The 19,639-nt window shown below is 32.8% G+C and overlaps 1 protein-coding gene across 1 annotated transcript in view; it reads left to right on the top strand.

Moving 5' to 3' along the window:
• The window catches only part of LOC126878462 (E3 ubiquitin-protein ligase UHRF1-like), a 47,656-nt gene extending 39,482 nt beyond the window's left edge, over positions 1-8,174 (top strand). The window contains exon 10 of the mRNA XM_050641199.1: positions 7,837-8,174. Within this exon, the coding sequence (XP_050497156.1) occupies positions 7,837-7,980 (144 nt within the window). The 3' untranslated portion in view covers positions 7,981-8,174. The remainder of the gene's footprint in view (positions 1-7,836) is intronic.
• Positions 8,175-19,639: the final 11,465 nt, after the last annotated feature.

The raw sequence follows: 19,639 nt of genomic DNA, 5'->3' as shown, positions 1-19,639 counted from the left end.
GCACCATGACGCAGGTCTTCATCTCGGTAGAATAGTGAATACTTACCTTGATGAGATTCAATCTAAAAATTATATTGGCCACCATATAGCCCATATTAAATTTAAGTCCGATTATACCATTTATATGATACATTAAAACATCTCATTCGGAAAATAAATCTTATTTCTATGATACTGGGGGCAGCGCAAACAATTTTATTTCACACATTAATTTTAAAATGTGGACGGCTTCAGTGCAAAAGGTAACAAGTCAAATTTCCTGGTTTTGAGGAAACGAAAAAAACGGTTCTTGGGTTTTTTCGAATAAATTTTTTAATTTTTTCAGAAAACGATATAAAATAGTGGTTATTATTGAACTTTAAAAAAATTTATAGTTGGACTTTCAATTTAATTAAATTTCTTGACTTGTTACAAAATGCACAATATTTTCCTTACTTGTTACCATTGACACAGACGTACTCAGGTACTACATATTTCTTTTTTTTTTAACAACTCCAAGGCACAAAAATACTAAATTTATTATAAAATGACGTTATTATGTACTTTTACTGATTGGAAACAAGTCAACCAGGCAGTGATTATGGTGATAAATTCAAATACTGCCCTGAAGGTAACAAGTCCACCTATTTCCTTTTGCACAAATGAAATTTTTCATATTGAACTTATTACATTCTACACGATCACAGGATGGTTAGAGCAAAAATTAGTATAGACGGTAACTATGAGATGAAAATAAAAATAATAAGAAACTCGGATCTAGTAGATAGAAACAAACTAGGCCAATATAAAGAGAAATACAAAGACCTGTTAAAAGAACAACTTACTGGAAAATTAGACAGTGATGATAAAGATATAGACGAAATATACAACATACTTACAACAACGATGGTTACATCAGGAAAAGAAATAGCAAAAAAGGATGTAAAAAAGGACAACTATGTATCACAAGAAACAAAGAAACTTATGGATAAAAGAAGAAAGCTGATCGAAGAAGGCAAAAGGAAATCTATAGAATATATAGAAATCAATAAAACAATAAGCAAAATGATAAAAGAAACTAAGAGAAAAGAACAAGAAATAAAAATAGAAGAAGTAATACAGAACAACAAGAATATGAAATGCTTAAGACCGAAACTCGGCAGATTTGAAATAAATAAAATAAAAGACGTAAACAGAGTAGAAACAAACATTATAGACGGGATCATAAATATAATCCAACATTTCTACTCAGAGTTATATAAAACAAAAAAGGAACCATCAGAAGAAATTAAAACCCAACTTAAGTCGAAAATAAAAAATGTCAACTCAGAATTACAGCCAGAAATAAGCAAATCAGAAATAAAGAAGGCATTGAAAGAAATGAAAAACAACAAATCGCCTGGAAAAGACGAAATAACTACAGAGATGCTGAAATATGGTGGAAAAGTGGTAATTAATACTCTCTATTCCCTTTTTAACAAAATATTAAAAGAAAAAAGAATTCCAAACAACTGGAAGGAATCCGTAACCATTATCTTACACAAGAAAGGGGACAAAGCAGATATAAAAAACTATCGTCCTATAACACTCCTCAATGTAATGTATAAACTCGTAACAAAACTGTTAACCAATAGATTGACGACAAAATTCGACGGATACCAGTCGAAAGAACAAGCTGGTTTTAGAAAGGGATTTAGCACAAGTGACCATTTATTAAGTATGAAAATCCTTATAGAACGAGCAAATGAATACCACATCCCTCTATATATAGCGTTAATAGATTTCGAAAAGGCTTTTGACAGTGTCGAACATTGGGCAGTGAAAAGTTCTTTGATTAACAGCAGAATTGACCACAGATATACAGACCTAATAGCCAAATATACAGGGTGTTTCATTAAAAATTGTCCATATAGTAACTGGAGAAACCTTAGCACAAAATACGAAGATTTAACCTAAAACACTTAAATAAAATGTGGTTCCTTACCGAGTTACAGGGTGTTTTATCTAAAAATTTAAAAATTATTTTTGCTCAGCATTTTTAAACTATTCGACGTATCCTTTTTATACTTGGCAGGTAGTATAGGTACTGTACAAACTACTAACTTATGTTAAACAAACGTTTCTGGCCATTACGAGAGGCGTACGACGGGGGAAAGTGAATGGTTGACCCTTTCCAAATTCTACGCCACTGGCGAAATTACTATTTTAGTTCAATTTTTGGATTCTCCAATACTTTCTATGAAAATAATATACTCTTCATTCGTAACGATAAAGGCATTAGTTTTCGAGATCTTTGAAGTTAAAAATGAAACGACACAGTTATTTTGATTAATGTATTGTGTCGCTTCATTTTTAATTTCAAATATCTCGAAAACTATTAGTTTTATCATTACGATTAAAGAGTATATTATTTACATAAAAAGTATTGCGAAATCAAAAAATTACACTAAAATGGCAATTTCGTCAGTGGCGTAGAATTTTGGAAGGGTCAACCAGCCACTATCCCCTGTCGTACGCCTCTGGTAGTAGCTAGAAACGTTTATTTAGCTTAATTTAGTAGGGTGCACAGTACCTACACTTTCAGCCAAGTATGATAAGGTTACGCCAAATAGTTTTAAAGTACTGGGTACAAATAATTTTTAAACTTTAATCATATGAATCATATCATACATAATTTATCAAAATATCTGTGCCGTTTCATATTTAACTTCAAATATCTCGAAAACGAATGGCTTTATCGTTACCAATAAAGAGTATATTATTTACGTAGAAAGTATTGGAAAATCTAAAAATAGCACTAAAATAGTAATTCCTCCAGTGGCGTAGAATTTGAGAAGGGTCAACCATTCACCGTCCCCTGTCGTACGCCTCTGGTAGTAGCTAGAAACGTTTGTTTATCATAATTTAGTAGGGTGTCTAGTAGTCGCACTTTCTGCCAAGTATGAAAAGGATACGTCGAATAGTTTTAAAATGCTGAGCAAAAATAGTTCTTAAATTTTTAGATAAAACACCCTGTAACTCAGTAAGGAACCACATTTTATTTAAGTGTTTTAGGTTAAATCTTCGTATTTTGTGCTAAGGTTTCTCCAGTTACTATATGGACAATTATTAATGAAACACCCTGTATACAGAAGCCACAACAACAATTAAAGTATACGAAGGAACACAATCAATTCAAATAAATAGAGGCGTAAGTCAGGGTGACACAATATCACCGAAACTTTTCAATCAGGCTCTGGAAGATATCTTTAAAAGATTAGAATGGCAAGAAAAAGGTATAAAAATTTGTGGACGACGCTTGAACCACCTAAGGTACTCCGATGACATCGTATTGATAACCGATTAAAAAGAAGAATTGTTTGAAATGATGAAAGAACTGAAAGATAGTCCTTAATATGAATTACAGCAAGGCCAGAATCATAACAAATACAGATGAGGACATCACAATGAGGATCGGATAAGATGAAATAGAACAAGTTCACGATTATATATATATCTGCGTCAAATTATAAAACTTAACAAGGAAAACCAAACAGCAGAGATCACAAGACGAGTTAGACTGCCATGGGCGGCATTTGGAAAACTAAGCTACATCCTTAAAAACAAAAGATATCCACAACATCTTAAGACCAAGGTATACAATCAATGCGTACTCCCTGTTCTCACTTACGGTTCACAAACGTGGATGTTTACAAAAGCAAACATGGACAAGATCATAAAAACGCAAAGAGCAGTGGAAAGGCACAGGGTTGTTTTGTTTTAAACATTTTGTTTTAAACAACTGTTTTAAACATGTTTTAAACATTTGTTTAGGTTTAAAACAGTTTTTGTTTAAAACATGTTTAGAACACTTAAATTAAACAAGCGTTTTTTTTCATTTTTTTTGTGAATAATATATAAATATGAAAAAAAATCTTATACATATACAGACTTTGTAACAAATATATTATTTATTTATTAATAATGGGAACACAACAAAAATTGGAAAACTTAAAAACATTTTGCATACAAGAGTTAATAAATTTCTCAAATTGTTTCAGTCTCATAGTAATCTTGTAATCTAAGTCACCAATTTTATCAGCCACGTGATAACTTATAGAATTAAGCTCTTTAAAAATTGAAACCAACTTTGACATAGTTTGGAATTGACTAAGGCGTAAGATGAGAAGAGTTTTTTTTATGTTGGATGACCATAGAACGCCACCATGCCAATGGTCTTACATTGGATGTTTAGCAAATATATATGGTTTAAAGTTTAAAGGGTACACACTTTGCCTGGTAATTAATAATAATTGGCAATGCTTCTGGATGCGAAGTGAAGTTTCTACATATTCTGTGCCAGTTTTTATTTGTTTTTGACTCAATTTATTTCCACTAAAGCGATGAGCAAGCAAACTTGTCAAAAAATGAGCCAGGATCAAAGCCATTTTCATAAGCTCCTTGACTTTATTCGTATCATTTACCAAAAATTCGCCATTTGCGTGTTCAGTCTCGAATGCTTCCAGAAGTTCTAGCCATATCTCTGTAGCTTCTCCTTTAGTGCAAGTATTTGTTTGGACTTTGTCACTGCACTGCAATATACTTTAATTTTTATAAATATCTAGTCTTAGGCATTTGTCTTTAACTTTGTATCATTTACAAACTTTATTACATCTTTATCAATACTTACTCTATTGTTTAGAGCAAATGTGAAATAATATTGGCCAGTTTTTCAACTAACTTTCTAAGCATTCCGATAAAGTATTCCAACGAACATCCTAATGCAATACAAGAGCAGAATCACCAGCTTCTCGAAATTTTGCGCTAGCAAAATGTACATTTCTGAAATATTTGCAATTTTTTGACACTGTTCTTTATTCCTGGCACTTCTATATCGTGGGCAAGTAAGTTCAGAATATGGGCTGAACAGCCATAAGTTATTATACAGATAGTTTCAAAAGTTATGCATCACCCCTCGTATTCACGATGTGTACGCTTTTATAAATCCGTATCTTTATCACATATTTAATGGGTCTATTTTATAAAAAATATTCCTTTTTTGGTTTTTTATTTTATTTGAATACCCATTTAATTGACCTGGTTTTGCCAAGGTGTAAACATTTGAAAAATTTATTCTGGTGAAATTTTTGAAAACGTTATTAAAAATGAATCGTACTATAATTTCTGAGTTGGACCGTTGTCTGGTAGACCTCGAGTTACCACTGATCGACAGAATAGATATATCAGAATTTCCATCCGTAGAAATTCTTCTATGTCTGTACCAGCCCTCCAAAGATAATTCAGGCATGCTGCAGGAGTCAGAGTATCGTTGGCTACAATAAGAAGAAGAATTTTAGACTCAGGTTTGAGGAGTGGTCGACAAATAAGAGTTCCTCAGCTACAACCTAGACATGTTTTGGACCACCTCCAGTGGGCTCAAGAACACATACATCTCCATCAACAGTTTTGGAATTGTGTGCTTTTTTCAGACGAGACCAGAATCTGTTTAAATAATGATAACAGGCGAATTCGTGTGTGGCTAGTTGTGCAGCTCTTGTTAGCTCTCTCCACACACGAATTCGCTGGTTATCACGGTGAATTAGAGGGGTGATGCATAACTTTTGAAACTATGTGTATTATGTATCTATGCTGCCTAATTCCTCAAACAGATAATTCTCGTATTAAGAAATATGATTTCAACACAATGTTTTTTTCTACGTTTTATTTGTTTAAAACATGTAATATAAAAACGAAAAAAAAAAAACATGTTTAAAACAAAAAAGAACCGTTTAAAACATAAAAAACGTTTGTTTTGTATAAAATAAAAAAAAACATGTTTTTTTTCAACCCTGGAAAGGCAAATGTTGCACATAAGACCATTGGATAAAAAGAGAAACGAGTGGATAAGAGAGAAAACCAAAGTTAGGGATGTTAGACAAGAAGTTGCAAAGTTGAAATGGAGATTTGCCGGACACACTATAAGACAAAAAGAAGACTGATGGAAAAAATTCTCATAAATTGGAGACCGTGGGAATATAAACGAAGCAGAGGAAGGCCACAAATGAGATAAGCAGATGATGTCAAGAAGCACATGGGCTCTAGGCGGATAACTGTAGCGACAGACAGAGAAGAATGGAAAAGGATTGGGGAGGCCTATGTCCAAAGATGGACCGAAGAAGGCTAATTAGATAGATAGATAGACATTCTACACGTAAAAAATGTATTTTAGTGGTAGTGGACTTGTTTCTTTTTGCACAGAGTTAGACATTGGTAAACCAATGAATATCACATGATAAAAAAAATCCGAAAAATGACTTGTTACCTTTTGCACTGAGGCAGTCCAAATATGCAATATTTTGACTGATACGGATGACAAATTTGTTGATACGGATATCTTTTGTGGGAGCTGCCTAGAGGCAACTTACCAGTTTTGATCTAATTGGATCTTCTGGCCAGTTTTTCTTCAGTCTTCTTTCTGTTATTTGTTGATTAGACAGTCTTCTGACAGGTTGGTTGGTATGCTGTTCTATTCGGTTATTGTGCTTTGTAGCTCTTGATCGGATTACATCTTTGGCAAATAGAGTTTAGAGATCTTCATGTATGTCATACCCATTATACCTTTTTTAGGAATACGTTTTTTTCGTCCATGTTGGTTATATTATAGTGAACTATATGGCAGTGCTCTATTGTGGAATGGTTTTCTCTAAACCCAAATTGGTGGTCGGAATCAGTTAATTGGTAGAGTTTTGCATCCTTGATTTTTTTGAATGGTAGTTTCTCAAGTCTCTCTCAAGATTCCTTCCTGTCTTTTGTAGTCAGAGACATCTTTTACAGAAGAAAACTCAATAACGCGTACCTGAAGTAAAGGAAGTCCTAATGACAATGAAAAATGAACCAGACTCAATAATACAGCTACAGCTTTTGTATTTAATTACTTTTTGAGAGGCGAAGAACTGCCACCCGAATGGAACACAGACTTTATATCAAACATCCATAAAAAAAAAGTGACAGAAGAAAGTGCTGCAACTATAGAGGTTTAAGTGTACTGCCAACCTATCTACCTGAAACAGCATGTAGAAAAAAATAGCTACAAACTTTGAAATATGATATTCGTAGATTTAAAAAAAGCCTATGATAGCATACCTCTCAGTAAATTGTGGCCTGCAATGAAGGAGAATGGTGCAAGTGTTATTATATAGTGTGATATTAGCTGAGGATGAGGATTATGTAAGATATATGATCAGAGAGTTGAATGAAGAATATTATTTGATTCATATAAGAATATATATGATTTGATAGTGGCGTAGAATTTGGGAAGGGTCATCCATTCACGTTCCCCCGTCGTACGCCTCTGGTAGTAGCCAGAAACGTTTGTTTTACATAATTTAGTAGACTGTATAATACCAGCACCACTTACCAAATTTCGTGTTGCTGTCCCGGGCCTGTCAGGAAATATTCAAAAATAAATAAAATAAAAAAGTTTAACTTTGACACCCTGTATTTCGGTTATTATCAACTTTTGTACTAAGGTAAGTTAGCTTAAATCGACCTATTTTAAGCTTAGGGATCTGAGATCTGCCCATTCTTTACCAAACACCCTGTATATGTTGAATAATGTTGGAATATCGGTAGTCTCTACAATCTCTCAAAGCTCTTAAGATAGCTACCATTTCTATACTGTCAAAGGCTTTTTTGTAGTCAACAAATACTAGAACTAGAGGCCGGTTGTACTCCACATTTTTTTTCGATTAGGACCTTTAGACAAGTTAGATGACCATTTGTACCATACCCAGGGTGAAAACCCGCCTGTTCTCTTGGTATATAAACCAATATATTTACCTATTTGATAAAGGAAACTAAGATTTTTTTTATTTTAAGGCATGTATGCGACGAGCATTCAAATCGAACTACTACAATTGCCCTTATTGCCGATTTGAACTAGGAGGAGGTTATGATTTAATAGTCAACGAAACGCTTAGTAAGATTTTAAAGATGTTTTTCCCAGGATATGGAAAAAAATAATATTAAATGTCGCTTTTATTAAGTTTTTATTTGCATATTCTGTATTTTTGTATCAAAAGTCTAATCTTAGTAAAAATATTTTTTACGAGTTAAATGTATGTATGTTATAATGTTGTAATGTGTATGTTTTTTTTTAGTTCTTGGACCTTGTACTATCTGTTTACAAGTATGTAGCAGTATTTTTTGAAATAAAATTTTAATATAAAAATTTATTGTTTGATTTTTAACTTTATCTTCTTCTTCTTCTTCTAATGGCGCTACAACCCTTTGTGAGTCTTGGCCTGCTTAACAACGTTCTTCCATTCTGCCCTGTAGGATACTTTCCTTCGCCACTGCCTGATGTTCATGGTTTTAAGATTCCCCTCTACGTCGTCTATCCATCTTTTACGGGGCTTTCCTCTTGTTCTATTTCCTTGGGGCTTCCATCTCTGGATTACTTTTACATCTCGATTATCTGGCATTCTTTCAAGGTGACCAAGCCAGTTCAGTCTTTGAGACATTACAAATCTAACAATATCTGCGCTCTGCATTAGTTCATCCAGCTCGTAGTTCATTTTAATTATCCACGAACTATCGCTGCAATGGGTTGATCCAAATATCTTCCTTAGTATTCTGCGCTCAAATATTCTCAGTTGATTTTCATCAGTGGTTGAGAGGGTCCACGTTTAACATTTCGCTATACTGTTAATGTTTAACAATAGTAAACTATATTCAAAATTGTTTGAACATAAAATAAAAATTTGATGTCAAATCACTACAATTTTACAGGGTGTACATTTTTCTACGAAATTAACAAAAAAATGTAATTATCTTTTAAACTACCTCGTATAATATTACATAACCATACATTTAAAGAAAGGAAACATTGAGGATAATCCAAAAATGTAAAAATATACAGGGTGTTCTATTTAAAAAAACATAAGTTTGTGTCACCCTTTCAATACGCACGCCCCTGTACATTTAAAAATATTTTTAAATTATGGTCCTATCACTGCCCCAACTTTTATCTAAATAACTTTTTTTCCTATCTCTTATGACAAACGAGTAATTGGACTTTGTCACACTAATGCCCCACCCTGTATGTGACCACTGGTCTAATTACTGTTTTGTAGATTCTAAGCTTACACTCACGATTCAGTTATTTAATTTTCATCAAGTCATTGTATGCATAAAAGCACTTATTACCGCTAAGAATCCGTGCTTGTATTTCTTGACTGGTGTTGTTGTCATTTATTATTGAGCCTAGGTAGGGAAAAGTGGAGGCATATTCGTAGGTATGGCTGTCTATATACCTTCAGATTGTCATGTTGATTCGACTTTGTGCACTCCATTTATTTTGTTTTGCTTTTATTTATACAGGGTGTTTCATTGGGAAACCTAAATACTTAAATAGTGAATAGAGGTCACCGAGGCCGTTCTAGGTATACTAATTTTTTGCCCTAACGACTTTTATATCGGGTGCTTTATCGACTTTGCTCATTTCTTTCCAAAGCCATAACTTTAGAACCATCCTGTATATTTTTTTAATATTCGGTACACATATGTCTCATTCAAAACCCAAACGACCGACGTACTAATCACAAGAAAAATCCAGGTCCGGATTAACAAAAAATTATAAAGTAATTGTGACCTTAAAACAACACCCTGTATATTGAAATTTTGAAAATCTGTTTGCATAGTTGAAAAGAGCACAAAAAACTAAGTCTAATGGTTCGCTTTGATTTTTCGGCCACACAATTTTTTAACTTTAATTTTGAAATTATATTGAATTTTTTAAGAACTCAACATTAAAAAGTAGGTATTATTAACTTATAATTATAAATTATTAAAGTTATCAAATAAATACTTATTTTAAAATGAATCAATACTTACTCACCACATTGGAAAGACCCAATTATTAATCACAAGAAAAATCCAGGTCCGGATTAACAAAAAAACAAAGTAATTGTGAGGTTGAAACAACACTCTGTCTATTGACATTTTCAAAATTTGTTTGCACATTTGGAAAGACCACAAAAATCCGAGTTTATCGGTTCACTTTGATTTTTTGTGCAAAATTTATTAACGTTAATTTTGAAATTAAATATATTGAAATGTTTAAGAACCCTGAAATTAGTAAGCAGGTTTTTAAAGCAGTTTTAATAATAAATCATTCAAGTTAATGAATAAGTACTAATTTTAAAAATTATCAGTTATTATTTACTGCGTTAGAAGGACTCGCTTACTAATCACAAGAAAAATCCAGGTCCGTATTAACAACAAAATACAAAGTAATTGTAACCTTGAAAAAACACCCTGTATATTGAAATTTTTAAAATACGTTTGCACACCTGCAGAGAGCACGAAAAACTAAGTTTAATGTCCCGCTTTAATTTTTTTGTGCAAGCAATTTAATGACATTACTTTTTTGCACTCTCTTTTACAAAATTTGTATCTGGCTGTGTGGGTTTTACCTTAAAGCCAAAAAAAAGACATTACTTTTGAAGTTATATCGAAATTTTTATTATGAGTTCCCAGAGTTCTTAAAAATTTCGACATTATTTCAAAATTAAATTCATTAAATTGTCTGGCCAAAAAATTGAAGCGAACGATTAAACTTAATTTTTTTTGCTCTTTTCATACCTATGTGCAAACGGATTTTGAAAATTTCAATATACAGGGTGTTGTTTCAAGGTTACAATTACTTTATATTGTTTTGTTAATCCGGACCTGGATTTTTGTTGTTATTTGTAAGTGGGTCGTTCGAATGTCGTAAATAAGTATTAATTATTTTTAAAACGGGTATTTTTTTAATAACTTTAATAATTTATTCAAATGTTGAATGGGTTGCATGTGATAGTTCATTTTAAATTAAGTAAAAGACAGACGTACCCTCAATCATTTATTGTAACTTCCGACGACCGGTTTCGCTCTCTAAAGTATGCAGAGTATCTTCAGGTCAACGGTTACAAGTCACTAAATGCTACAAATAAAAAACCAGAGTTAGAACAATGTCTGGTTGTAAAAGATGCTAAAGATCCATAAGATCAAGCCAATGTTGAACAACATACATAAAAGTAGTGAAAATAGCAGACAAATACATGTGCATGTAAAATCGGGGGCGGTAACAAACGTCCCCAAGCCTACAAACACATGCAGATGTATACCGTCTATAATCATGCAATTATAACGTGTCGTACTTACATTCGGATACAAGGAGCTACTACCTCAGTATTCATTAACATGATGTTTTTGCTTAAGTTATGCTAACGGGATATGGTGGAATAGACGGAGAATGTTGCAAAGGTAAACAAGTTTATGGGATTTGGGAATTCTTGAGGGTGAAGAGATAGTTGTTGAGAGACAACCAACAAATCTGTGCCTGTTATTGTGTTTGTGAAGTAAAGTATAGTGAATGTCATATATACAATTTTTTTAAATGTGATGGTTTTAATGGTTTTAAAGATTTTTATTTCTATTTATTAAAAGATTTTGTTTTTATTTATATTTATTAAAAGACTTCTATGTGTTAGTGTAAGATTGACAACGTTTGGATCAAGACGGGTAGAATGTGTATTATGTATGTTAGATGTGGATGTGCAGCTGTAACCCAAATTGTTAAGGTCAGTACTTCTTGATGTTTTAATGAAAGGAGTAGTGGTCGTATAAGGGATGACCAATCAGAAAGCTTAAAAAGTTGTGGCTAAAATATTAAATTAGCAGTCATATAATAAAAACAGTAATAAATGTGAATTGATAGACAACAATGTAGGTACATGGAACTGAGATATAAATTAAAGGGAGGAGAAATAGAGTAGAAAGAAAGATAGGAAGTAAAATTCAGTTGAAAGTAATTGATTGATAATTGAAACTATGTTTTAATGATATAAGCAGGGAAGAAATATTAATAAACTATTGAATTAGATAAAAGAAATGAATAGTAATAAATTATATTTTGGGGGTATACCTACATTGTGTTTTAAAATTCGTCAATAAATAAGTAAGTAAATTCACATCAAAATTAAATTGAAACAAAACACACAGGACACAAGACGATACAACAAATAATGTGGGAATTTAAGATTGGTCAGGAGCTCCTCAATTTACAATCAATTACGTTCAACTGAATTTTACTTCCTATCTTTCTTTCTACTCTATTTCTCCTCCCTTTAATTTATATCTCAGTTCCATGTACCTACATTGTTGTCTATCAATTCACATTTATTACTGTTTTTATTATATGACTGCTAATTTAATATTTTAGCTACAACTTTTTAAGCTTTCTGATTGGTCATCCCTTATACGACCACTACTCCTTTCATTAAAACATCAAGAAGTACTGACCTTAACAGTTTAGGTTACAGCTGCACATCCACATCTAACATAGGTACATAATACACATTCTACCCGTCTTGATCCAAACGTTGTCAATCTTACACTAACACATAAACTAATAAATAGAAGTCTTTTAATAAATATAAATAAAAACAAAATCTTTTAATAAATAGAAATAAAAATCTTTAAAACCATTAAAACCATCACATTTTAAAAAATTGTATATATGACATTCACTATACTTTACTTCACAAACACAATAACAGGCACAGATTTGTTGGTTGTCTCTCAACAACTATCTCTTCACCCTCAAGAATTTCCAAATCCCATAAACTTGTTTACCTTTGCAACATTCTCCGTCTATTCCACCATATCCCGTTAGCATAACTTAAGCAAAAACATCATGTTAATGAATACTGAGGTAGTAGCTCCTTGTATCCGAATGTAAGTACGACACGTTATAATTGCATGATTATAGACGGTATACATCTGCATGTGTTTGTAGGCTTGGGGACGTTTGTTACCGCCCCCGATTTTACATGCACATATATTTGTCTGCTATTTTCACTACTTTTATGTATGTATGTTGTTCAACATTGGCTTGATCTTATGGATCTTTAGCATCTTTTACAACCAGACATTGTTCTAACTCTGGTTTTTTATTTGTAGCATTTAGTGACTTGTAACCGTTGACCTGAAGATGCTCTGCATACTTTAGAGAGCGAAACCGGTCGTCGGAAGTTACAATAAATGATTGAGAGTACGTCTGTCTTTTACTTCATTTAATAATTTATTGTTAAGTGCTTTAAAGATCTGCTTTTTAATTTCAGTGTTCGTAAAAGTATCAATATATTTAATTTCAAAATTAATGTCATTAAATTTCCTTCACAAAAAATTAAAGCAAACCGATAAACTCAGATTTTTGTGGTCTTTTCAAGTGCGCAAACAAATTTTGAAAATTTCAATATACAGGGTGTTGTTTCAAGATCACAATTACTTTATATTTTTTTGTTAATCCGGACCTGGATTTTTCTTGTGATTAATAATTGGGTCGTTCCAATCTGGTAAATAAGTATTGATTAATTTTAAAATGAGTATTTATTCAATAGCTTTAATAATTTATAATTAAAAGGTCATAATACCTGCTTTTTAATGTCAGAGTTCTTAAAAAATTCAATATAATTTCAAAATTAAAGTCATAAAATTGTCTGGCCGAAAAATTGAAGCGAATGACTTAGTATTTTGTGCTCTTTTCAAATATGCAAACAGATTTTCAGAATTTCAATATACAGGGTGTTGTTTTAAGGTCACAATTACTTTATAATTTTTTGTTAATGTTGGATTTTTCTTGTTATTAGTATGTCGGTCGTTTGGGTTTTGGATGAGACACATGTGTAGCAAATAACACAAAATATACAGGCTGGTTCTAAAGTTATGGCTTAGTAAAGAAATTGTCAAAATCGATAAAATACCCTGTAACTCGGTTATAAAAGTCGGTAGGGCAAAAACTGTAGTATACCTAGAACCGCCTCGGTGACCTCTATTCACAATTAAAGTATTTCCGTTTCCCAATGAAACACCCTGTATATAGACCAACTGTTTATATATAGACCAAACATAGCAGCTTCCCGTTTCAGCTCTATAGCTTTTTCGCTTAATACCCTTTTGTTGTGGCTTATTATGGCAACGTCATCCGCATATGCGCATATTTGCATAGATCTTGTATTAATACAGCCGTTTATATCCAATTTTCTAGCAACAGCTTCTAAAGTTAGATTAAAAAGTGTTGATGATAAGGCATCACCTTGTCTAACTCCATTTTCAATATCAAATGTCTCTGTCATATCTCTGAAGAAACAGAAGGATTGAGTTTCATTTTAAGAGGTAGATTTTTGATAAATACTTATTTTCTGGATTCTCAAATGAGCCACCCCCACTGAACAAAATCCCAAAAGAAATCATCGGCCGCCATTGATCCACAATCCGCATTGCCAGATATTGGACAAGAGTATCATGTCTGCTTCTTTGAGTAAGTCTTCTTCGGCCTCTTCTCTTGTGTCACCCATACCTAGCACCGTGGCCATTTTGCCAAACGATAGCGCCAATATATATTTTGGACTAGTTTGAATCTCTACTGGAATATATTCCTTTCCACGCCTTCTTATTTTTTCTAAAATGACTTCTTTATTAAAGGGACCCTGCAACATAGAAAGTTTAATATAAATGACTGAATTTATTTAACTACATTACACATATACAGTCCCTTAAATTCTTCAACCATGACACTCTCCTTCTTCCTATACTCCTTCCGCCTCTTATCTTTCCCTTTATCAGTTTTAGCATTTCATATCGCTGTCCCCTCATTACGTGTCCCAGGTATTGTAAATGATAAATGCAGGATAGTAACGGGGTGCATGAAACCAACGCCACTCTCAAATCTATATAAAGAAGCGTGTTTTGCAGAACCCTCAACACGCAGAGGCATTGGAGACCACATATAGAAAATCAAACAGATTGCGGACGAGCGGCATGCCCTGTACCAGGGGTGGCCAAGCTACTTGATAATCCGAGCCATTTTTCAAAATTTGAAATTTTTCGCGAGCCGCAATTAAACAATAATTATTTAAGAAGTATAAACCTAAGAAGTACCATATAGCAGGGGTGGCCAAGCTACTTGATAATCCGAGCCATTTTTCAAAATTTGAAATTTTTCGCGAGCCGCAATTAAACAATAATTATTTAAGAAGTGTAAAAAAGGTATTAAATTTTTCTCTCACTGTTTGGATTTAACCAATTTTAAAGTGAATTAAAATGGTTCACATACTCATGGTACTAATTCAGGATATTTCGATTCTTCATCATCCTTCCATCTTTTTCTGGGACGGCCTACTGATGTTCTACAGTCTCAAAAAACACTGTCTTTAACAAACTGTCTTCGTCTGAACTTATCTTAGCTTTTATATTATGTCTGACGATGTTTTCAGTACCACACACAGTCACCATTTCAGCTTTGCGGCACCCTCTTCACTCTCCTGCCAATTTATCACCTTGAGGGCCAAAAATCATTCTGAGAACTTTCCTTTCAAATACCAGCAGCTTATTTATTTCCCTCTATTCTATGTTTCACTTCTATATGTAACCACTGGGCGAATAATTGGCATGTACAGTTTTAATTTAAATTGTCTCTTTAGCAACTTAGATCTTAATAATGATGATAAGGAGTAACTACCGCCCATAGATATTTAAACTCTTTTACTACTTCGAAGTTGTGGTCATTAATATGTATGTTCTGCCTAACTCTTGCTCTGGAATTTTTGGTTACTAGCATTGTATTTCGTCTTCTCTTCATTTATTCGAAGGCCCAGACTACCTGTTTCTTCCTAGAGTTGTGAAGACACCTCTCTCGCGTCTCTTGTAGAATGAGTGACTGCCCCTAGATCATCAGCAAAGGCCAACAATAGTTTTGATCCTTGATTCGCAAATCCCCCTATCACGGCAGATATTTTACTTATTACATATTCTAAGGCCAAATTGAATAGCAACGGTGATAAGGGGTGTCCTTGTTCTGATGTTACACTTAGTCTTTTATATTTGTTGTCAGTAATTTAAGATATTTTGAAACACAGAAATTAAAAGTAATTTAGGTACGCTTATTGAGAGCCACAAATAATCAAGTAAAATTTAATAAAAAATTTTGGTCTTGGTAAAAGGTATATTATTTTAAAAAGCCCTATAGGGCTACAAACATCGAACAGAACGTTTTCGCTCTAAAAAGAGCATCATCAGTGTTGCCTAAAATAAGTATAACCATATTAATTATCAAAATGTTGAACTTAAAGTGATGACCAAGGTAGAATCAAAGTTTGGTTATACTTACAAGAACATGGTGAGCCAACCAAAAAAATACGAAGGTCAAAGCCTTTCAAAAATGGACTAAAAGTCACATCAAAATGCTAACATAGCAAATTCCAAAGGATGGATATAATCCCTAAGGATATGGCCCTAGGATAACATATGACTCCCACACGTTGTAAGTGGGTCAAAGGTAACAAATTAGGTCATTATGTTACAAGAGCTGACAGGCAACTAAGATGTGAGATATCAAAAGCGAATCTGTCTGATGTCAAGACAACAATTGTCAATGGAACTTGAAGTATCTTGAAAAATTGGTTACACAGCTACTAAATTTATAGTTGTTTATAGTACAAGCAATGATAACAGCTAACATCAGTGTGTTGGAATTATAAAAATAAAGAGTTAGTGAGAATAGATTATCTAGATGTAAAATAGAAGGGGGGAATTTGAGTACCCACAATCATCAATGAAGTGTACGTAAATTGATGAAGAAAGGTAGGCAAAACAACATACAGATAATGTAATGTATGGTTTATGTTTTGAAATTAGATAATTTATATTTGTGAACCAACACAAATGATGGCTGAGAGACTGGCTGAAAAACTAGAGACAAAATAGGGGTCGTGATATCAAATGCTGAAAAAGTTGTAAATGCAAAATCTTATTTATAAATTAATAAAATATAGATGGGTTCATCAACACAAATTTACAAGACTGAAAAGGTTGTATTACAAGCTTAGTCCAAATTTCTTTATTATGTCCTTTTATGTTAAATAACATCTAGGGCAAAGAAAAATTAATAACTTGGATAAAAGTGTCTAAGCTACAACTAAAGTGGGGTCAGATGAAGATAAGTGTTGAGTAAGATTATTGAGTATATGAGAAAATTAAAAATTGTGTTTATTTGAGATAGATGAGTTTGTGGTATATAAAGTAAATTTGACATCACTATTGAGACTAATGAACATTATTGAGAGACTGGGGACTCCAGAGACCAGGCAACCAAACAAACCAAATGATGAATGAAAGGTTGGCTGAATGGAATAACTACTAGATGTGTGAAACTTGAAAGATATATTGTACAGTATTATTGGTTGATTTAGTTTAGAATGAAATAGTTATGATTGGACACTAAACGAAAAACGGTTTGAAAAGATGATGTGGAGAGAATGGGATATATATTGAATAGATATAGTTGTGTACAAGTTGTGACAAATGGATGTTGCGGATATAGTTGAAATTGCTTTGTTTGGGAGAAGAAAAATTTTTTGAAGAAAGGATTAGATGATTATCGAAAATTGAGTGAACATGTGGATGTGTGTGAATAAGAAGAGAAAAGAAAGAAATAGAACAATATTGGTAGATGCGAATAATTAGGAGAAATAAAGTAATATAAGAAACAGATTTATAATGTAATTTATGAGAAAAGTTGACGATGTAACGGTTGAAAGTCACGATTGAAAGACACATGGCGATTAACACAATTTGGACTTCTCTGTTTCTCTTTGACTATTTCAAGATCCTCGTATACAGCCAGCTACAGGAAATTCTTCCTAGTGGATTTCCACAAATAATCCTTCAAAGAGCCACATGTGGCTCGCGAGCCACAGTTTGGCCACCCCTGCCCTATACAAAGCTCGAACACCACGAAAGCGACTAAAATCCAGGAAAAGCTTCCTTGGAACAGTGCAGGATGAACCGCCTAATAGACGAGGTAACGAAGCATTAAACCTAGAAATTTTGTGCAGTAAGATGAATTGTCATGCAACATTTTGCATTCGATTCGTGAGAGTATCAGACAATTTTGTGAACTAAATTGATCTCCGGCAAAAATTTTTGTGCATGAGAAAAAACATCTTTAAAGTGCATCTCGAAGAAATGGAAAATAAAAAATTTAGGACTCAGGAAATATTGACGAAAATGAGTTCAATTTTTATACTTAGGGGTTTTGGAGGTCACTGAATACGAATTTCATCATGTCGATGGTCTCCGAGGTACCTGGTGCCCAGGGTGGAACTCGTCGCCTGGGACGACCGAATAATTCGCAGGACGATCGAATAACTCGCAAAATGAAGATTGGATCAAAAAATTGAAAAATATGTGTTCAATATTTTTCAAAAATCTATTGAATGACACTAAACATGACCATCCCACTCCACCCCCTGGAGGTGGGGTGGGGGTAACTTTAAAATCTTAGATAGAAACCCCATTTGTTATTGCAGATTTGGATTGCTTGCGTAAAAGTAAGCAATTCTTATTCGAGACTTTTTTAGAATTGTGGATAGGTGGCGCTATAATCGGAAAAAAGATTTTTTCGTGATACCATAGGTAACTTATTGAAACGGTCTAATATCTCGAAAAATACACTTCCACATAAAAAAAACCAAAAAATACGTCTTTTATATTTTTTAAGAACCTATCGAATAACATATAACACGATCCTCCACTCCACCCCCTGGAGGTGGGGTGGGGTGTAACTTAAAAATCTTAAATAGGAGCTCCCATTTTTTATTGCAGAGTTGGATTCCTTACGTAAAAAAAAGAATGTGTGTACTTTGTACGCACGTAAGAAGTTATACTTCTATTATATGATTATTTATATTTTATTTAAATATTAAACTAATTTTAATACTTACTACTTTTCAAAAAATTTTATTAAAACAGTACCAAGAATTAAAAAAATAAAAGAATAAAACACACACAAACACATTGAAAAATGCCACAAATGATTTCTGAACAATAATTGTCGGAAAATTTTTTAACTAAATACGTATTTTCTGAAAAAAAATTATATAATAAATATACTTACAATCATAAAATGTATAAAAAAAAAAACAAAAAAATAAAAGTTTCTATTGGGGTTCGAACCCGCTTATATTTGCGCAGTTAGTATTGGAATTCATTCATCTTACACTTCTACCCACGGAGACACCTGCATCATGTGGGAAGATCGACGAACTAAACGGTTTAAACTTTTGACAGTTCTGAATTTAACCAAATTATTTTTATTTTTGTAGAATATTGAAATATTGAAATACAACAAAACATAGAGTAAGAAAACAATATATTAGGTGAATATTGACAGAAATTTTGATGGTAATCAAATTATGTAAATCAAAGCATTACATGCTATTTTGATAGGTTCATTTTAAATTTTGCAAATAGGTATTTACCTATGTAATTTTTATTAGGATACTGAAACATTTACAATTATTACGTAGGTACCTGTGGCTTTTAAAAACTATTTAAAAAGTCACTACAATTATACACTTGCTTTTTTCTCTGCCATCACAACAATAAAAACTAATATACACAACATTTGTTGATCCATCATCTCCAACAATTATTGACAGATGATTTTAACACCCAATACGATCCCGCATAACGTTTGAGCGACTAAATATCCTGTCATATAATATAACGATAATTGACTAATATACTGTCGGTGTGCGCATGCGCCAGGGAATGTAAAAATTCACCCTCATGCCTA

The sequence above is a fragment of the Diabrotica virgifera genome, chromosome 10 (assembly GCF_917563875.1).
Source record: "Diabrotica virgifera virgifera chromosome 10, PGI_DIABVI_V3a".
Lineage (NCBI taxonomy): Eukaryota > Metazoa > Arthropoda > Insecta > Coleoptera > Chrysomelidae > Diabrotica > Diabrotica virgifera.
The sequence above is the reverse complement of the archived record's forward strand: the minus strand, read 5'-3'. Positions and strand labels throughout refer to the sequence as shown.